This window comes from Miscanthus floridulus, chromosome 1 (assembly GCF_019320115.1).
Source record: "Miscanthus floridulus cultivar M001 chromosome 1, ASM1932011v1, whole genome shotgun sequence".
Classification (NCBI taxonomy): Eukaryota; Viridiplantae; Streptophyta; class Magnoliopsida; order Poales; family Poaceae; genus Miscanthus; species Miscanthus floridulus.
This window is the reverse complement of record NC_089580.1, coordinates 180,186,398-180,209,050: the sequence shown is the minus strand read 5'-3', so window position 1 is coordinate 180,209,050 and position 22,653 is coordinate 180,186,398. Positions and strand designations below refer to the sequence as shown.

General features: G+C 46.2%; 1 protein-coding gene across 1 annotated transcript in view; it reads right to left on the bottom strand.

Annotated features, from left to right (window-relative positions):
* Positions 1-19,441: 19,441 nt before the first annotated feature.
* Positions 19,442-22,653, bottom strand: part of LOC136467744 (uncharacterized) — a 32,532-nt gene continuing 29,320 nt past the window's right edge. The window contains exons 5-6 of the mRNA XM_066466522.1: positions 19,595-20,406; positions 19,442-19,510 (exon numbers count right to left, since the gene is read on the bottom strand). Of these exons, the coding sequence (XP_066322619.1) occupies positions 19,442-19,510; positions 19,595-20,406 (881 nt within the window). The remainder of the gene's footprint in view (positions 19,511-19,594; positions 20,407-22,653) is intronic.

The following is a 22,653-nucleotide window of genomic DNA, read 5'->3' as shown; positions in this document are numbered from 1 at the left end:
CCTTTTTGTAGAGTATGACATGTAATTTCCTAGCGTCGAGCGTAGCCTCTGTCGTTATCTGTTGGCGCTGTACGAAGAAAGCTGATTCCTAGATTTTGCATCTAAATCAGCTGTTTCTAATCCACCCACAACTAATCCCTTGATGATACGATCTTGGGAGCTTCTAGGTCCTTGTGACTCTCCTTCCAAATTTTGGTGCAAACACATGCCCCCCAATTTTGGGACAAAAGAAATTTTGTTCCAAAATTACCATGTCCGTGCTCCCGATAGGCCCGTAGTCATGGGTAAGGAATCTTGATCTGGGGTCTACTATTCGTCACCGTCCATATCAACCCATGAGCCCATGCTTCAAAACTTTTTCAGAGCATTATTGCTTCATGGGCGTTTGGATTCATGCTTCCAAGCTGGCTATAAAAATGGCTATCCAACCCTGGTGGGAGCAAACTCAACAATTCAGCCATGTTTCGCTTTTATCTGCCTCATCAGGTGTCCTCGATCTCGCTGGATCCTCCATGGTTTATCCCTTTGCTATGCAGATCTTGAGCGGTTAGGAGAATTCTTGTGCATAGGGTGATTGTGTCGCTCATTCTAGCGCCTTGTTGAGCAAGAGAATCAGCTACTGCAGCTAGAAGAAGTCTTATGATATCACCTATGTCTTCTCACCATGCTCATAGAGCTGTTCTAGTGTTTGCAAGGGCTAAAATGTGTAGACACCTTTCCCTTGTCTATTCCGCTAAACGCCCACCGGGAAAGCTACCGGCTTCTTCCCCATAGTTTCCTGATTTACCGAGAAATTGGCTGATCACATGCTGGGCGAGCAGTTTTCCCTCCATGTCAATTCATGTCATGATGACCTTTGGCCTTACAGGGTTCAGGCTCCCTTCAATCCAAAGAAGCCTTGATAGGTTGATCTCTGGTCAATCTTTGAATCTATTTCTGATATTTCACAATTTTGGGGAAGCAATGGGTCTGAGTCTGCTATCTCTTCGTTATCCATCCCCTGAATTCCTGGGGGTGTCGTTCTGCTTCCATCTCTAATTTCTATTCCACAACTTCGGTGAGAGCTATCTTCTCACCTTCCTGGGCTATATATATACGGGCCACGATTACAGATCTAACAACAACCCGCTTTGTCTCAAATCTTTGGTATCCCTTAGTACAGCTCCTGCTTTTCCATAGGTTCAAGATCTGGAGAACATTAAGAGATCTGCTGAGGGGGCCCTTGATGGATCTGCATCATCGTGTCAGCGCACCCATCGTCAAGAAAGTGCATCTTGCAACGCTTCCATAGTTCCAAAGCAGATGGCTGACTCTGCCTAGCCCCTGGTGTCATCCTTGGCACCGATTTGTCACCGACTCCTGAGAGATAACGACGACCTGATTACCTCCATTGGCTGGACTGGTGAGAAACTTGCTGACTGCCTCTCTATTGCGGAATCGGCTCTGGCCATAATTCAGGGCTGATCACCTCCTAAGGCCAACCCGGTGCGGGAGAGGCTTGCCAAGGTTGAAGTTAGAATTTCTAGTGAGATATTTACCATGAGTTTCTATTTCTCCCTCACTTCGCCTCTAGGATTCTTGATCATTCCTTTCTTGAATCTCTTAGATTTAATTGCTTAGTTGGAGAGTCTCCGATCAGCTGCAGATCATGCGGCAGGATCCATTAATGCCAGGGGTGCCGCTCCAGTGATTTGCTTGCATGACATTCCGAATCGCGTTAGGGAGGTCGCCCTCCACGGCATTCATCACGGTGCAGCTACAGCGTTGGCTGCTGCCCAAGTCCGTTCGGGCCAAGATCGCCGGCTCCTTCCCCATGACTTTTCGGATGCAGCGTATCCTGGGGAACATGAGCGCTTGGTTGAGGATTTTATGAATGTAGCCAATTCTGTAGCTTTCAATACTCTGGCTAATGATATAATAAGCAAAGTATTCTCTGGCCCATAGCTTGTAATAGGCGATGTTTAGCAAATAACTTCCCCGTCTTGAGTGATTTTCTTTTGCTTCATGATTTGTATACATCGCTCTGTCTGTGTTCGCCTTGATTCTATAGGTGATACATCATATCAGCTCTTACCCCCTTGGGTCCATTTTTGTGCTAGAGGCAATATCTTTCCGACATCGGCTATTAAAAGTCATCGACCGAATTAAATCTCTTGTTAAGTATTGATCCAAACGCTAGGATAATATTTCTTTAAATATTTCCCATTGATTGCTCGGTCAAATTCTTCCTTTCCTTTCAGTGTTTCCAAAATGTAAGCATTACCAGGCACACAACGTTTGATTCGATAAGGTCCTTCCTAGTTGGGCGACCATTTGCCGAATTTATTATCCTTTGACCCGATCGGCAATTTCACTTTCTAGACCAAGTCTCCTTCAGAGAATTGCTTAACCTTAACCTTTTTATTGTAATATTTTGCAACCCTCAACTTATTGGCTTCGATGTTTTCGAGAGCACGCATCTGAAGGCAACTTAGGTCCTCCAAGTTGTCTATTATGAGATTCTTGTATACTTCTGTCGACAAATCATTCTGTAGTGTGACACGCCATGATCCTGTCCGAAGTTCCCAAGGAAGAACTGCATTATGGCCATACACAAGTTCGTAGGGTGATGCTTTAATTGACCCATGGCAGGCCATCCTATATAATGTAGACGGGGATCCCGATCTTCCGTCAGGTTCAAGATAAACAACGATTTGTTCGGAGAGCGACACACCGATCCAGCTTCAGATCACAAAAGACCCAAACCCTGCAACCTTAGCACCACGTCTCCTCTGGTTATCAACCGTATCATAATCTGGTTGACCTCGCCAAGAAGGCTAATCCCTGCTACGAATCGAAGAACACAAGCAAGAACAAGATAAAAAGCAACTCAATTAAAGTGACAATTGCAGATGAATGATTAAGCACTCGAAGTTGGGGTCTTGCAAACCGATAACGGCGACTGTTCAATGACAGATTGATCTAAAACAAAACCCAAAACCTAATGTAGGTGATGGCTACTGATTATATAGCCTAAGGGACGTCCAAGGATCCCTCTTCACGTCCTAAAGGTGTCCCAACACGTTACAAGGCCCAATGGCCCAAAAGACGACGACGCAGCGTCGTGATAGATTCTGGACATCAAATTGTTTCGACGATTCCCATTGATTCTGATAGAATTTTGATGTTGGACCACTTCCATTGGTTTCCTTATGAAATTATCTTTCCATCCATATGTGGATCATCAAAAACATAGTTCGGATGCGTCCTGGGCGTCCGTTTTATTGCAGACTGGTCCTGACGACCGAGGCAGACTCGAACTCAGATTGGACTGGGCCTCTGGCTTAGCTTGGACGTCCTTGCTGGCCTCCTAAGGTGGTGGCCAAGGAGGAGGACGTCCAAGGACATCTCTTAGGTGTTCTCCATCTTCTTGGAGCGTGCTCTAACTTGGGCCTGGGTCCTAAGGATGTCTAACAAGCCCATGACGACAGTGTAGCTCCCGCCAGAAGTAGCGACAGAATATATTGCTGATTTGGAGGCCTTGCCTATGTGATATTGAGATGGAACCAGATCTATTTGAAATCTTATCAAACAAGCTTTCCATCAAGTGCTCATTGATCTCGATCGCACTCCGGATGGATGAGTTATGGCCTTCCCAATGAGGCACTGTCGGGCTGCTGACGAACCGAAAGTTCAACTTTGATGAACTTCCATTATGAAACACATTTGAACCTACAATCAAATAGTGACATGTACATGTGGAACCAAGTGAATTATAACCAAAGCCACTATACAAATGTAGGAATGAGCGCACCTTATAATCATTGTTCATATCCGAAGGTGCCATGTCCTCATCATCCTCCCCTTCTTGACAACAAATCGTCCTCGGTTTGAGCTTAGCTGGTGGACAAGTTGTCGATAGTAGCCAACATTGCTCCCCTTCTTGAAATTTAACATGTTTCTTTATAACAAAACTAGGGGAACTTGACATGACAAGATTATAGCAATTGCAATCCTTTGGTTGATCATACTTTTGCACAATATAAGGAGATTTCAGATTTGAACAAATATAGACACGATGCACCATATACTCTCCTTTACAATTATATTTTCCAATAAAATGATATGTATGTCTAGAGAACCATGGCAAATCAGCATATGCATAAAGTTTCTCCTCTAAAGAACTAAGATTACACGGAACATCAAATTCAATGTAACCCAAAGTATTTAAAGAAGACAACAATTTCAGCTCATCAACTTCACTAGCATTATGAATAACAAGTCTATTTTCAGCATAAGTGCTCATTTTTAGCACACATATAGCATGATCATTCTTCAATGATTGCATGGGTATAACATAAATATCATCATGCAAGTCATCTTTGTCATAAGAAACATCAAGCAAATTATCTTGTGACAAAGGTAAATCAAGCGAATGCTCCACTAAAATTTGCTCTATCATAGCATGATTGGTGGAAAAATTCAGCACATCAAGAGAACTCTCACCTTCTGTGAGTTTAGCATCATGGGCATTAGCTTTGCTCTCATGTTCAGCAGGGGTAATAGTTGATGGTTCTGAATTTTTACATGAGGCTGTGAGCTTCTCATTTTCTATCACGGCATCCTTGCTCTTTTCTACATTGTCCTGCAAAAGGTTAGGCATAGCAGGAGGAATAACAACAGATCTTCCTCTAAATGGTGCACCTCATCATATGAAGTCAAAACAGGAGGTGGATTAACAAAGGTTTCTCGCATAAGAAGTTTCATATCATTCCAAGTTTGAGGCTTATCAGAAGGATCTAAAGACTCCCACCAAGATAAAGCAGAATGTTGTAAAACACTAGCTGCATTTTTTACCTTCCTCCTTGGACACATAAAGCGAGTAGCAAATATGTTATCGATGGCAATTTCCCACTCCATGTACTCATCAGCACCTATACCATCATAAGTCGGTGGATACGAACAACCTGTCATTGTAAACACAAAAACAAGGAACAAACGGTGAAAGTTATCCCTACCAAATGACTATGTGGTTGCAGTGGTGTCACCTTTCATAGCAAGTGGAAGTGTCTTACCAAGCTCTTACAAAGTTCTTACCAACGCAAGCAGTGGCGGTACAACCGGCGGCTGGTTCATGATACCTGTGAGGCAGTGGTACCGAGATTGCAAGGGTCTTTTTCTGTACCGATCTGAAGTATATGTGGAGCTTGGGAGGCACGAAAAAGAACAAATATATATGTGGCACACAAGTCAGTGACAGACAGCAATATTGAATAAATGTCCAGAGCACTTGTCCTAGTTGCTAGCCTATACGTGTTCCTATCACCAGTTGTGATAAACAAGAGAGGAAACAAGTATCAAAGGTAGCAATGGATGTGAACAAGGCAAAAGGTATCACAAACAATAGAGCTATTGAGTGTTCCTTATATGCTCCTTTTCGATATCTTCTATTCTCTTTTACTATTTTTTTCTTTTATTTTTTGTCCAATCTTTTTTTTTCTTGCTTTTGCTCTTTTGATATTTTTTCTCAGCAAGGAGCTCACAAGAATAAACCACAAAAAATTTGAGCTCAATTGAATAAAAGATGTGGCCTATAGAAAATTAAGACTGTGCAACAAGACTTTGACCTAGGACACAAACTCAACAAAGCGAACTCTGAAACTGAATCATGCAAAGGCTATGGCGCGGATGGTTATAGGATAGAAAACAAATATGGCATTGGACTATGGGATAAAAGAAAAAACACTCGAACTAAGGGTAAGATGCGAACTTGACGGTATACCTGAAGCTCTGATACCACTTAATGTAGATGGGGATCCCGATCTTCCGTCAGGTTCAAGATAAACAACGATTTGTTCGAAGAGCGACACACCGATCCGGCTTCAGATCACAAAGACCTAAACCCTGCAACCTTAGCACCACGTCTCCTCTGGTTATCAACCGTGTCACAATCTGGTTGACCTCGCCAAGAAGGCTAATCCCTGCTACAAATCGAAGAACACAAGCAAGAACAAGATAAAAAGCAACTCAATTAAAGTGACAATTGCAGATGAATGATTAAGCACTCGAAGTTGGGGTCTTGCAAATCGATAACGATGACTGTTCAATGACAGATTGATCTAAAATAAAACCCAAAACCTAATGTAGGTGGTGGCTACTGATTATATAGCCTAAGGGACGTCCAAGGATCCCTCTTCACGTCCTAAAGGTGTCCCAACATGTTACAAGGCCCAATGGCCCAAAAGACGACGACGCAGCGCCGTGATAGATTCTAGACATCAACTTTTTTCAATGATTCCCATTGATTCTGATAGAATTTTGATGTTGGACCACTTCCATTGGTTTCTTTATGAAATTATCTTTCCATCCATATGTGGATCATCAAAAACGGAGTTCGGATGCGTCCTGGGCGTCCGTTTTATTGCAGACTGGACCTGACGACCGAGGCAGACTCGAACTCGGATTGGACTGGGCCTCTGGCTTAGCTTGGATGTCCTTGCTGGCCTCCTAAGGTGGTGGCCAAGGAGGAGGACGTCCAAGGCCACCTCTTAGGTGTTCTCCATCTTCTTGGGGCGTGCTCCAACTTAGGCCTGGGTCCCAAGGATGTCTAACAAGCCCATGACGACAGTGTAGCTCCCGCCAGAAGTGCTCATTGACCTCGATCGCACTCCGGATGGATGAGTTATGGCCTTCCCAATGAGGCACTGTCGGGCTGCTGATGAACCGAAAGTTCAACTTTGATGAACTTCCATTATGAAACACATTTGAACCTACAATCAAATAGTGACATGTACATGTGGAACCAAGTGAATTATAACCAAAGCTACTATGCAAATGTAGGAACGAGCGCACCTTATAATCATTGTTCATATCCGAAGGTGCCATGTCCTCATCACTATATGCCCACAACGCCTAACTTAGTGTCAAATGCCACTTCCTTGGCTGTTCCTCAATCTTCTTCTTGATTAACTTGATCATAATTTGGTTGGATGCCTCTGTCTGGCCATTAGCCTAAGCATAGTAAGGAGAGGAATTTAGTAGCTTAATACCCATACTAGCAGCAAAGTCCCCAAATTCTTCCGATGTGAATATTGTCCCTTGATCGATAGTTATAGTTTGAGGGATCCCAAAACGATATATAATGTGTTCTCTGACAAAATTGATCATGTCCTTTGAGGTTACCGTCTTCAAAGGAATTGCCTCGACCCATTTGGTGAAGTAATCTATTGCTACCAATATAAATTTATGCCCTTTGCTCGAAGGTGGAAAAATCTGGCCAATCAGATCAACTCCCCAACCTCGAAACAGCCATGGCTTAATTATTGGATTCATGGCCGATGCAGGCGATCTCTAGACATTGCCAAAGCGTTGACAATCCTGGCACCCCTTGTAATATTCAAAACAATCTTCCAGCATCGTTGGCCAAAAATATCCGTCTCTGCAGATAATCCATTTCATCTTATAAGCCGATTGATGAGCTCCATATATCCCTTCATGCACTTCTCCCATCAATACCTTATCTTCTTCTTGGTTTAAGCATTTGAGCAATACTCTATCGACTGTTTTATAATATAACTATTCATCCAACAAAACATATTTAGTCGACTTATACCTTAGCTTACTAGTAACTTTCTGAGATGGATCCCTAAGGTAATTAGCTATTTCAATTCTCCAATCATCAATTGAGGCTTCACTACTCAATATTTCCCAAAATACTCGATACCCTGATGCACTTTGAGCCAGACGGTTAGCTTCTTGGTTTTGCGCTCTTGGGATATGTTGGAAAGAGACATGAAGAAACCCCTTGATTAACTTTTGGCAGCCATCATAGTATTCTTTCAAAGTCTCTTCTTTGCACTCATATAGGCCGATCAACTGATTAATAATTAACTGTGAATCTCCAAATACCTCAATTACTTTGGCCTTTACTTCATGGAGAAGTTGAAGTCCTTTGAGAATAGCCTCATACTTCGCTTGATTGTTAGTAACCATTGGTTTAGTTGGGAAAGCAAAGTCAAAACTTGCCCCCCGAGGCGAAATGATAACAATACCAATGCCATCACCCTGCTTGCATGATGATCCATCAAAGAACAGTGTCTAGGGCATCGACTCTGCATAACTAATGCTTGGCTTGTGATGCTGAGTGATAAAATCGGCCATTACCTGTCCTTTGACTGCTTTAGCTGATTTGTACTTCAAGTTGAATTCCGATAACGCAAGAATCCACTTTCCCATTCTTTCATTTAGTATTAGCATTGATAACATGTGCTTAACCACATCAGCCTTGGAAACAATCGTGAACTCGACCGATAATAAGTAGTGTCATAATTTAGTGCAAGAGAAATATAAACATAAGCATAACCTTTCAGTGGGAGAATATCTTGTTTCTAGATCCAGTAGCCTCCTACTTAGATAGAAAACAACCCTCTCTTTTCCTTCGAATTCTTGCATCAGGGCCGATCCAATTGTCTTGTCGTCAGCCGATATGTACAACTTAAAAGGCTTACCTTGCTGAGGAGGGACCAACATGGGTGGACACTTCATATATTCTTTTATTTCTTCAAACGCCTTCTGTTGTATGTCACCCCACGTGAATTCTTGATTACTTTTCAATCTCAGCAAGGGAGAAAACGGCAGGATCCTTCTCGACAAATTTGAAATGAATCTTCTAATGAAATTAATCTTTCCCAACAGAGACTGTAACTCTGTTTTGGTGATTGGGGGAACCGCTTCGTCAATTGCCTTTACACTTTTCTAACCAACTTCGATTCCTCTTTCATGAACCATGAATCCCAAAAATTGTCCGGCTGATACTCCAAAAGCACACTTGTTAGGATTCATCTTCAAACCATGCTTCCTCATGCATTCCAAGGTTTCTCGCAAGTCAGCTAGGTGTTCTTTGTATCCCTTGGATTTTACCATCACATCATCGATGTAAATCTCAACAATCCTGCCAATCAACTTATGGAAAATGTAATTCATTGCCCTTTGATAAGTTGCACTAGCATTCTTCAAACCAAAGGTCATTACGACCCATTCAAATAGACCGATTACGCCGGGGCACCTAGAAGCGGTCTTTGCTACATCTTCCTCAGCCATGAAAATTTGGTTATATCCTGCATTACCATCCATGAAGCTAATAACCTTGTGTCCAGCTGCTACATCCACTAACATATTAGCTATCGGCATTGGATAACCATCCATAGGTGTGGCTCTATTTAGATCCCTGAAATCAATGCAAACCCTCAATTTCACATTCTTCTTATATACAGGGACAACATTCGATATCCACTCCGCATATCGACATGGTCGGATAAATTTTACTTCCAACAACCTTTCAGTCTCCTTTTTGATATCATCAAGCATGTTCGGGTTGAATCTCCTTAGAGCTTGTTTAAACGGCCGATGTCTAGGTTTGATTGGCAATCGATCGGTCCAAACCAGGCATCTCATAGTATTTCCAAGCAAAGCAATCTTTGAATTCCTTTAATAAATCAATCAATTCTCGTTTATACTCGGGATCCAACTTAGCACTTCGTACATCAGCCTAGGCCTATCTCTAGGACCAATATCTATCTCTTCTAATTCATCGACCGATGTAAAGCCCTGTCCTAGTTTGCCATTTGTGCCATCTATTGGATTATCCAAATTCTCAAAGCCGACTGCTTGGATCGGCTGTTGGCTTTCACCACTGACTTTGAATTCTGATGGCAACAGAAAAACCATTTGGATATTAGCCGATGGTTGCTTTATATCAGCTATTTGCTTGGTACGCCATACTTGAAGTTTACCGGGTGTCTGAGCCTGTTCCATCTCTCTGTTCCTTAGGCGCTGCACCCTCCTCTTTTGGCTTCTCATCAAATCTCCTAGGCACCACTGGCCTTCCTACCATGTGTATCTTCTTTCAGTGCCTTCCTTTTCATGATCAGCCCAGTCCTGTCCAATGACTCTTTTTTCCAACCGATCATGAACACTTTTGTTTTTTAAGCGCTAATCCATGTTGTTATGATGATATGCATCTTGAGCATGGATAGACCGACGGTTGGTTCGAGATTGCCTATACTCCTGATATTGATTGCTATATTCTAGACAGTCGTGTCTAGTAGGCAACTTCAAACCTTCACTCCAGCAATGCCTAAAGAAGGGACAATTCCAATGTAATTCAGCTTGTTCCCTTTTATACCTCTCTTCTTCTAATTGATGCTGGTATGCTTGATCTTTTAACCAACGTTGATAATCATTTTCCTTCTGCCGCTGCCATTTATTCAATAGAATCCGAGATGTGATCCGCGGCTTTGATGTCTCTGCTTTCGACGTCTTCCTCTGCTCGTATCGGCTCTTTTGTTCAGCACGACGTCTTCTAATCTCTCTATACTCATCAGCCGATATTTGCATTTCGGGATCGACTGTTCCAACTTCTCTCAATTTGGTCGATGTTAGGACCTTGGTTTTTCCTTTGAACAGCCCAACATCAATCATGTTCTGATCTCCTAGAAAAGGATTATCATCTACTTTCATCTTCCGAGGCATATCGAACTTGAGCCTTCCTTGCTGAATAGCCCTCTGTATATGCTGCCGGAAAATTCTGCACTCATTAGTGGAATAAGAAGTAGCATTATGGAACTTACAGAACTTCTTATTCTTCAACTGTTCAGGGGGTAATATAACATGATTGTCCGACAATTTGATCTGGCCCTTCTCAAGTAAGAAATCAAAGAGCTTGTCCGATTTTGTGACATCAAAGTCATAGCTCTCCTCGATTCCTCTTCCCCAAGAATTTGGTACCATTACTGTCTTCTTGCCCGAATTCTATTCAGCTGCAGCAACCTCCTCTTCTTCATCTTCATAGCCATCTTCAATTGAGTATGGATCATAAGCTTTGGCTATTGTGGTGCTCTTCTGGAATCGGGTATCTCTGTGCATACTCTTGAATTGGCTATTGAGCGCTACTACCCATTCAACCAATTGCCCTAAGTTATCAAACTCTTGTCCTAGCAGCTTTTCTTTCCACATTGGCAGCATTCCTTGGACAGCTAAAGATGCTAGCTGATCATTGGCCAAGCTTAATGAGAAGCACAAATTCCTAGTCTCTCAGAATCTCTGAAGAAACTCAGTGCCCGATTCATTAGTCCTCTGTCTCATGGTTGTCAAATCGGTTATCTTCTTTTCTCCAGTCCTAGTGTAAAAATATATATGAAACTTCTTCTCTAGGTCAACCCAATTAGCAATAGAGTTGACTAGTAGTGACGAGAACCAAGTGAAGGCTGGCCCTGACAGGGACAAGGAGAAGAAACGAACTCGATTGGCATCCTTAACTGACGCTTCACCCAATTATGTAAGATACCGACTGACATGTTCTATTATGCTTGTACTGTCTTGACTAGTAAACTTGGCGAATTCTGAGAGCCTATAATTTGTAGGAAGGGCGACCAAATTATACCATTTTGGATATGGGCGTTTGTATAAAAAAGTCATTCCTTTTGGCTTCAGACCGAACTGATTCTTCATCATCTTGGTCACTTTGAGCAGCAACTCGTCAGCTTGCGGATTTGGATTTCTCAGTACTTGCTGACCCGTCTGTGGATTGAAATCCCGCGTGCCTTGATATCCTAGATTTGGTATTATATGGAGGGTGTTATAATCCGTGTCATAGTGATAGCCTTGTGGAATCTCAATCTATTGGGTCCTTTGCTGGCTTGCTGCTTGAAGTCTCTGATTATAGACATAAGGATCTATATCTCTATGGATCCTTTGAATTGATGGCACTATCTTCTGAGCTGACGATGGTATGTGGCCTGATGTGCTAAAATTGATCATCTGGTTTTGACTTTACCTCGTCGGCTGCTGCACATGCTGTACTAACGGTCTAGGATTATACTGTATCTGATTTGTAGCAGTACCCGAGTTTGTTCAGATGAACCTTAAAGTGTCTGGACGCCACCATTACCAGTTGGTGTTGTTTCTTGATGACTGGTACCGACTTGATTAGTCCCTTGGGTCGACGGATCTGGAATATTATAACAAGTCAATCCAACCTGATCAACTGAAATTCCATGAATTGCCTCTTTCATGGCGTTGTGAAATGCGTCAATGAAAGCTTCATTGCGGCTTGATATGGCATCATGAACAGACTTGTCTATGGCTTCTGTAAAGAAATGCCTGTCTTCAGCTTCGACCGTATCTGTCTGCCCATGTAGTAGAACTCTTGGTAGTGGAAATTTCTGAATAATTGTGCTGTCACATGTTTTGGTGTAGGACAACAAACACTTCTTCTAAAATTCTTCCATAGCTTTGTTGATGGTATCTTTATCTTCATTAGGCAGGTCTTCATAATATACCATAAGGATGCTATTGTTGTTGTGAACCGCCATGACGATTGTGGTGTCCCACCGGGCATGCCAGAAACGTGTGTCGACACAGAATTTCGTCCCGTGCCGAGGACACACGCAGCAAGCCGAAAGGGTCCGCTCGATGGAGCAGATCCGCCTAGCTTCAGCGTAGGGGTGGTCGATTCTACGCAATCCTCCCGAGGCATGCCAGTCAATTTGACCCTGCAATTGACAAGGAGAGAAAGTTCATCAGTAATTAAGGGTGGAACTTGCCGGTGTTGCCAGACAGTCCCAAATGTACGGCTGTGAGAGCCGATATGAAATGAAATCGGCTAAATAGCCGATTCCAGTATATTTATGAGAATAAGTCAGTTAGAGCTCATGAGGTCGTGTGAAGAGAATCGGTTATCATTCAGGATAAACATCATTTAAATGAATATTAATCAATGGCAATAAGATATCAATGATGATCGGTCCATACTGAGCCAATGATTACGAGTAACCAAACTCCTTTTTATATAAAGAAACAATTTAATATCACTTAATCATTTAATAAAGGTAAATATAATGAACATGTTAGGTCTCATCTATCGTCATGACTAGTGGGGCATGAGGCAGAATCATGCAGGCCGTAGAAACAACAATAGACTCGACGACCCTAACTCATTACTAATATCAGTGGGGCATGAGGTAGAATTATGCAAGCCATAATACAATAACAAGATCATAGGGCTAACACATCTTTCAACTTATCTTTACTTCAACGATCTCATGATGTGAACTGTTCGTGAAAGCATTCGATATCGACTAAACAGTCGATTCAGGCATAACGCACAGTTAAGGTCATGTCTTCTTAGGAACGGGTCTATCAACCAACGATCCCCACTCCATGGTGCCAACAGTGGGGTGAGAGGCAGAATCCCATAGGCCATGATGATGGGTCATGAAATGGTTCTCGCTAACCGATAGATCTACTCAAGATCAAACATGCCTTAACTGCACGCTATGCACGATTAAGATTGACGCAAAACAGCCGATAAAAACATAACTCATCGCTTAAGATATAGATTAGATCAGTTTTAGATTAGCAAAAATGATGAGTTAAACAAGGTATAAGGCCGATCCAAATCAATCTCAATCGGGCAGAGTGATATTGTTGTAATTAGATAAGCAATGAAAGCAATAAGTAATATCGGTAACTTAATGAATCTACCAAAGACTGCCACTCTAAGATAGAGTCGATAACTTGACATTGATCCAATTCAAGTAGTGGGGTGTGAGGCAGAATCACACATGCCATACTTGAATTAGGCAAGAGTTGATAACTAGCTTATACCAGAGCCACAGTGGGGGTCGACCGGATCGATGCAGCCATACGAACAGAGGTATAAACCATGATGGTACTTACAACAAACAGTGGAGGTCAATCGGATCGATGTAGCCATACTTGTCGAAGAACTCGCCAAGATCTACTCTACTCCTACTCCTAAGGGGTGGCCGGAGCGGAAAAAAGTAATTGACTTGTGTTTGATTGATTGATTCATCTCTTACAATAGCCGGTGTTTGGTATTTATACCCGGAGCCTAAACACGAGTCCTACTCGAGCATGATTTGTTACAACCTTTGGCATAAAATGAAAACATTCCTAATTTAAGATAACTTGGACTCTAATTTTTTTCTTTTTGTAGAGTCTGACATGTAATTTCCTAGCATCGAGCGTAGCCTCTGTCGTTATCTGTTGGCGCTGTCCGAAGAAACCCGATTCCTAGATTTTGCATCTGAATCAGCTATTTCTGATCCGCCCGCAACTGATCCCTTGATGATACGATCCTGGGAGCTTCTGGGTCCCTGTGACTCTCCTTCCAAATTTTGGTGCAAACAGTTATGCTTACAACAATAAGTCAAGTGGTGCTTCCAAATACATTGACATAAGTATTATATTGTGAAAGACAAAGTCCAAGATCATATAATTAGTCTTGAGCATATAAATACATAAAAGATGCTCGCGGATCCGCTTACAAAAGGCTTACCACCCAACGTGTTCAGAAAACACTTAGCCGGCATGGGTTTAAGGGAAAGCATGTGATTCCTGGATAATAAGGGTCTAGATGAGAATCTGTCTCAAAACAGAGAGATGCATTATAATTGTTAATCTAATGGCAACTGACTATGACGATAAGGCACGGTCTATGCACTGATCTGTGATAGAATGGGAAAAGATAAAGTAAGTTCTTTTTAAGTCATAAGGTGAGATTAAGGGAGAGAATGTTAGGTTGATCTCTATCAACTTGGGCCAACGATCAATTGGGCCCTTGATCCGCGCCCTGATCGGGGACGCCTAACCCTATCTATGGTTGGTGGACCCCCGTTGCACAGCGTCATAAAAAAAAGGTGGGAGCTGGGGCACAAGGCACGAGGTTCACCTAAGCCGCCACAAAACCCCCCACCTACATCCTAACCCTAAGCCGATCTAGAGAGAGGGTATTGCCAGCGACAGGGAGCCACCACCGTTGTGTCTTCATCGCTGCCTCTGTGACCATGCCTCCACTATGACGTCCACACCGTCGCCGGACTCCGCATCACCGACACCGATGTCATGGCCAGCTCGTCTATCTCTAAAGCGACCGATGATTTGTTAACACCGCATACCTCTCTCTCTCTCTGTTTCCTAGCGCTAGTTCATATTCTATCATCCTGAGGACTTTCCTCGTGCGCTTCACCAACCCTGCGGATCTCGACGCCGTTCTCCATGGCCCGCCAGTCCATGGCCTCCGCCGGCGCACTGCGCTACAAGGTCCTCATCGCCATGTGCGGGATGCCAGCGCACATTTGGAACACTGACGCCGCCGAGCGAATCCTTGGCTCGTCGTGTGCAAGGCTAAAGGAGGCGCCGCAGACCATGGCTCGGGATGATCTCCGGGAGTACTTTGTTGCTGCCTGGTGTATCCACCCGCGTTTCATACCACAGCAGAAGATCATCGCTATCCCGGAGCCAGAGCTCCTCATCGTCGTTGAGCCACCGCTCTACCCGCGGGAGCATGAACTCATCTGCTCTGAGCTACCGGCTTTGCGGTACCTTGTGCGTATCAGGGTGGTCGAGTCTCAGGACTGGAATTCACCGCCGTCGTCCGATGATGATACGCCGGGGGGCTCCGATGACAGCTGCGATCCCGACTGGATGGAGAGAGGCCAGCGGGGCCGGTCTAGGCCTTGGCCGCGCCGCCACTGGTTCAGCAACGGCGACGGTGGCTCCAACGGCGGTGGTGCCTCCGACCCTCGTCTCGGCCTAGGTTGGGGGCCCACCATCCAGCATGCGATGCGTGTCGTCGTGGGGTCCATCGCTTGCCTGGTCCAATCCGGGGCCGGTCCTTGTTCGCCCGAGGGAGAAAAGCAGGTCCGCCTGTGACCCTCTGACGGTCATCAGCATAGACGTCAGAAGCCCTGTCGCCTTCCTCCTCCCAGGCATCCAAGGAAGCCAGGCAGTTCGAAATTCAACTCCTGCCAAAGCGACAAACAACGCCCAGAAGGATTGATCCCTTCCTGGCGGACACTGATCAGGGGGGCCATCTTGCGCCTACGCTTCTAGAGTCTTCCTTCCTGCCGCCTCCTCTGGTTGAGCCGGACATGGTGCGACAAAGTGAGCCTGCGCCCGCTTCCTGGGCGGCCTCCCTCATCGCTGACGAACACAGCCACGTGGTTGCCTCCTTCGTCTCAGCCGCTCTTCGCGGGGACGTGGACCCGGCTGTGGTTACCACCCCAGATTTCACGCCGGGTGCCAGCTACGACGGTGGCGACCGCCGTCCGGATACGACACACGTCTAGACGGGCTCGGGGGAGGACTTCCCCTTTTCTGGGCCGACATCTACGGGTGGACCTTCGCCTGGGCCGACAAACAACTCCGTGTCCGTGGGCTCCGATATCCCAGTCGCCAACCCTCCAGCCTGGCCCAAAGGCAGCACCTATTGCCGGATCGCCTACAGTGCCTCCGCCAACGGTTCCCGAGTTCGTTGCGGCCCTCAAGCGCCCGGTGGGAGACGTGCTGATCAAGACTCCACCACGCCGCCGTGTGTCGCGCCCGCTGCAGGACCGGGAACTTGTTCCCCGCCGTAGTTACCGACTCGCCGCCAAATCGGTTCACCGGGACCCCAAGCCAACGAAGCAGGCCAAGAAAGTGATGCTCGACAAATGGAAGCCAGCGTCGGCATCCGTCCGGCGCGCTGCTCCGACCACGCCCGATGCGTCCATCACGACAAGATTCCACGAGACCTCCAAGGAGCCACAGTCTTCGTCCAAGCGGGCAGCTATGCGGGAATTGTTCCCGCAGGCGGGTGCCAGGAGGGGCCGCGGCGCTGCCGCACTCAGCCTCTGAGCGTCCTCTGTCCCCGTCGCTACATCTGTGCCCCAATGAGTAACAACAACGTTCTGATTTGGAATGCCCGCGGATTGAATAGCCCTGCGAGGCGGAGTGTCGTTAGGAGCCTTGTCGTCCAGGAACATGCCTCTGTAGCTTGCCTACAAGAGACTAAAGTCGATTCTGTGTCTGTAGCTATGGCTAATGAATTAACCGGGATAGATTTTGACTACCTCTGTGTTTCTTCTGAGGCGGCCTCGGGCGGGATTATTTTGGCTTGGGATCGTAGCCTTTGGGCTGCCTCTCAGACGAGCGCTCGTGTCTTTTCTGCATCGATCAGGCTAAGGCCGGCACAGGGAGATGACTCCGATTCCTGGTGGCTGACGGTCGTGTATGGTCCGACCCTGTCGCACCTCAAGAGCACGTTCCTCCAGGAGCTGCGTGACGTTCGCGCCGTGCGCCCCGGACCTTGGTTGGTCTGCGGTGACTTCAGTATGATCCTTGACGCGGCAGACAAGAACAACGACAGGTTACACAGAGGACTGATGTGGCGTTTTCAGCGTGTGGTAGATGAGCTGGAGCTTGCTGAACTGCAGCTCACGGGGCGCCTCTACACCTGGAGCAATGAACGCGACAGTCCCACTATCGAACGGCTGGACCGCGCGTTTGGGTCGGTGGATTGGATGGCACGCCACCCGACACACGCTCTTCGCGCTGTCCTTCGCCTGGCTGGCCTGGCTCACCTGGCGCCGGCCTTCGATGCGGCCTTGATTGACTGGTGGCTTGAAGCACGGTCACAGCTCCCTCGCCTCTTTCGTCGCGGCTTCGACTCGATCACACTGCTGGTCTCCAACGCCTGGATGGGGGCGGGCTTCGGAGCCATGTCTATCTTCTTGGCGCGGAACGCCTAGTTAGTCGCAGCTTGCTCTAGTCGCATCTCTTGTTGCCGTATAGTAGCGTTGTGTCTCGTCGGCTGCGGCAACTCGCCTAACAGTGCTAGTCGTTTTTGTAAAACTCCGTTACTTCCCCTTAATGAAATACGTGGTAAACACATTCTCGAAAAAAATGTAGTTTCACAAAAAGATATATTGAATACTCCCTCCATATCGTATTTAGGTGTCGTTCTGGAGGCTAGGCCGGTTGCGGCAAAAGAAGTCGTTCACGATAACGAGGGTGATTTTGGACGTGATTACCCCTGGCTAGGCACGCGCGCCGCCCGTTCGCATGGTCTCCTCGTCATTAATCGCGGACTCCTCGATTGAAGAGATCGCCTCAGCACGCAGACCGCCCACAGCACGCTCGCTGCCTGTCCGCACGCCTACTTCATCTCCCTCACGCTCGCCTGTGGATTCCGGCGGCTAGGGTTTAGTACTGTTCGGTTCGTTTCGTCGCTGTGGAGACCGGCGGCGCGCGGGTGCTGGTCGCCGCGGACGGCGTCGGGCCGGAGTCAGAGGTGCTCGCCACGGAGGACATCGGGCCGGAGTCAGAGGAGGTCGCCGCGGAGGACTTCATCAACCCGCTACTGTCCGTGGACTCCGACCCGCTGCTGTCCATCGCGCTGGATTCGCAGGAGCCGGACGAGGTCATCGTGCTGCTCGCCGCGGACGGCGTCGTGCCGGATTCGCAGGAGGTCGCCGCGGATGGCGTGGCGCTAGACTCACAGGAGCCGGATGAGGGCAACGTGCTGGTCCCCGCGGACGGCGTGGCGCTGGACTCACAGGAGCCGGACGAGGTGGTGCAGGAGTCGCAGATGCCACCGGACTCCATCACGCCAGAGTTGGTGGACTCCATGGAGGTGGTGCCGGATTCCTTGCCGCCGGGGTGTTTGTATGCGGTCGTTGTGGTCTCGTCCATGAGGATCGCGAAGCATGGAACCATGCGCACTCGCGGTTCTATCCAGGCCCTAGCTGTGGTCTCGTCCACGCGGACTACTCCATCGACGTCATGCTCGGCCGCATCAAGGTGGACTGCGAGCTTTTCATGGAGCATTACAAGGGCTTGCTGCCGACAAGGACGACGCCAAAGCATCGGTAAGAAGCATGTTCTAGATAAATAATGCTAAACTATTACAAGAATGCCACTACTACTAATTATAGCATCAATCAAATTGTTTCATGCAGCAAGAATGTCTACTAATTATAGCATCAATCTAATTTTTTCATGCAGCAAGAGTAGCCTCGGCTTCATGTAGGCCTAGATATCGAGCCAGCTCGGCTCGTTACAGCTCAGCTCGTTAACATACTGGCTCGATTCGGCTCGTTATACAAACGAGCCAGCAGAGTAGCTCGGCTCGGCTCGCTAAAAAGCTCGAGCTAGCTCGTTTGGCTCGCGAGCCAAATCTTAAAAACACGATACAGGAAGATTATAAAAGCTAGTGAGCAACAAACACAAAGTACTTATAAATTTAACAATAGAGAATATAATCCATCCATCGATTGATCCACAATTCCACAAAGTTTTTGTCCAGCTAGCCCACCACGACCATGACCATGAGTCCATGATAGTCATACTCATACAGTTTACACATCAGTACATCGCCCATTCATCCATACAGAATTCAAGAACGAAGCAAAATAAATGAGCTACAGCTTGAGTGGTAAACTAATCAGTTTTGCAGGTAATATATATACACCAAAAGCAAGTCAAAAGCAGCCATGGAGCGCAGCCAACAGGTCCCTAGTTCCGTTCCCCCCTTATATCTTGTAACCTGTATGTGAAGAACACATCAAGTGAGAACAAATATGATATCCACCACAGTGCTAGACATTCTAAAATAGACTTACTAGTTGCTTTCCACCACACTGCTGGGAAGCTCCACACTCTCAATGTCACCATCATCACCATCTTCTCCCTATAAAAGCAGTAAAAGAATTAAGCATTACATACACAAACTTTGGGAAAAATGGAGTTGAAAAATAGACTAAAAATCACATACCAGAATAATAGGAGGAGTTTTAGAACCTCGTATCCAGCTAGATGCACAAACTAGTGCTTGAACTGTCGCTGGCTTCAAAGAACTCCTATAGTCATCGAGAATTCTACCTCCACAACTGAAAGTGGACTCAGATGATACGCTGCTAGCTGGGACAGCTAAGAACTTCTTTGCCATACTAGACACAACAGGAAATCTAAGAGCATTCATCTTCCAATAGTGAAGTAAGTTAAAATTCTTATCATGTAAAGGATGGTTTGCTTCATCTAGGTAGATAAGTAACTCAGATTTTGAACTTTCTGAAGCACTTGACTCTAGAAAAGACTGAAATTCACTTGAAACAAGACAAGCCACTGAGCTGGTTGTTTCCTTTGATGATGAGGCTGATTGAGTGGTTGATGAGCTGCTACTGCCACCCATTTTCCGGCGTTGCTCCAACTCATGCTTCTTGTAGAGCTCTTCTAACTCTTTTTTTATATCAGCAACCTCTTGTTCACACCTTGAGGAGTCATAAAGCTGACTAAAATAGAACTGAATATATCTCATTTTGAACCTAGGGTCAAGGATTGTAGCAATAACCATTACATTGTTCTTCTCTTCCCAATATTTATCAAATTTGTCTAATATTGCAACAGTCATTTTCTTTAAATATGGGTCCTTAGAATTTTTTGCCTTTAACAATGCAATCTTGACTTTCAAAATGTAAGGGTAGAAGACATTAGCAGTAGGGTAAACTGATCCTGAAAATGCAGTGGTTGCTCCAGCCATCTCTCCTAGAATTGGTCTAATCTTCTCATATATGTTCCATTCAGATTCTATAGGTTTCCATGCATAGTTCTGGTCTACTTGAGCATAATAACCAAATGCAGACCTATACTCAATGCAAGTGTCAAGCATTTTATATGTTGAGTTCCACCTTGTTTTAACATCAAGAGACTAACATTTCCCAACTTTAATAGCATAATCATTGCAAACCTCTACAAATTTGTACAGACGACTTGGAGACCTCTTGAAATATTTCACAGTATTCCTTAGGTCACTTATGAGACCTTCTATTTGGTCTAGACCATCATTAACAACCAAATTGACTATGTGAGCAGCACAACGAACATGAAAATATTGGGAATCAAACTGACCATTCTTTCTAGCAAGCAGCTTGGCTGACAAATTTTTAGTAGCAATATCATTATTTGAAGCATTATCAAGGGTGATTGACATAACCTTATCCTCTATTTTCCATTCCACCAAGCACTCAAAAACAGCATGAGCTATCACCAAACTGGTGTGGGGTGGATCTAACTCAACAAAGTTAAGAACACGGCATTGCAAAACCTAATCACTATTGTTGAAACTGGCGGTTCCAGACAGAGTGGGGGAGACTAAGGCCTCCGCCCGTCAGACGTCGCCCTCGGGCGGAGGCTCAGGACAGACACGACAGGAGGGCGTGTAGGGAGCTAGCACGGAAAGCTAGGGTTTCATCGATTCATTTCCCAACCATCAGCACGGTTACAAGTGTTCCTTATTTATAGGGCTCAACTACTTTATGACAGAATTTATTATAATGCCCCTCAACTGCTACAGTACATTCCTGGAATATTCCGCCGCTAGCCTCTTGTTTACGGGGCAATCCTACCATACCGTCTTCAAGTAGCGGGCCTCCATGAGCGGCCGGCCCACCATGCCTCGGTCTTCGGCCCAAAGGCCTAGGTTCCCGATGCTAGCCTCCATCTTCAGGGGCGCGCCGTTGCCTCGGCGGGTCTCCGTCGGTCCGGTCGGAGACATCACCCGCGAGGCTCCGCCCGGCCGCACGGGGGCCGTGGTTCCCGACGCTGGCCTCCGTCTTTAGGGGCGCGCCGTTGCCTTGGCAGGTCTCCGTCGGTCCGGTCAGAGACATCATCCATAGGTCTCCGCCCGGCCGCGCGGGGCCATGCTGGCGCGTTTGCGTAGACCACGGGCGCATGAGCTTGAGTACCTGCACACACTTAGGCAAGATTGCTTGTTTGATTAGTTTAGAGGTAGGGCGGTCTCCGCCCTTATCGCCGGAGACGCCCGTAAGCCGAAGCGGGGTGCCGCCCACCTAGGTGGTCGGAGATGTATGTGCCTGGCCCAGGCGGAATCCGCGACGAGGGCGTTGAACCTCGTGCAGCGCCCTTCGAGCATAGCTAGGGAAGTTCCTTTAGTCAGCGCCAGGTCTCCGCCCTAAGACGGTCGAAGACGCCTTGGCGACACCTCGTTGTCGGAGGCCTTCGCCACCCGCCGAAGCCATGTTACAATAGTTCCCCCCTTTTGAGACTGCAGTTCGCCTGAGCATGCCGTGAGCTCAAAACGCCTTGACCAAAAGCGTCCACGGGGGCGGAGGCCACACACATTGGCGTCTTCGAGCGAGGCCCCACTACTTCCCCCCTAGCCCGCTCTGGCGCGACCATTGGTCTCGTTGAGAGTAGCTGTTGGGCGGCCAATCTAGCCGTTGTCCTACAGTGTGGCCGTTTATGCCATGTCAGTTTTTGTTGTATACCTTGCGACTTTTTCGGAGATGACCGTTGCGCGGCAGGCGAATGTGACAGAACCGCCCAATTTATACAAGATCAAGTACGGCTGTCCCCGCTTAACACGTTGACACGCGCATACTCTCACTTATATAAACCCGGTAGTCCGCCGAGTGTCACGCAGGACCTCGGTAAATCAACATCACAACCAAGATCGCGTGATTAAGCAAATACACATCACATACACAGAGTTGCAGCGGAAATAATATTACAAATAGGTTCATAAATAATAATACAAGTTTGGATTTCAAAACCGATTAGTGAAAACAACATTGCTTTCGAAGGATTTCATTAATATGAGTTCCAAATACATTGCTAGCATAAGTGACATCCTCAGACAAAAGCATGTAGATGAGAAGTGAATATAGAGTCACCGAGCCCACCAGTGGTTAGCCACCATCCTCAGCAGGTCAAAACCTTACCTGCAACATGGTGGGATAAACCCTGAGTACTCGAATGTACTCAGCTAGACTTACCCGTCATAACCAGAAATAAAATTGACTCCAAGGAGTATGC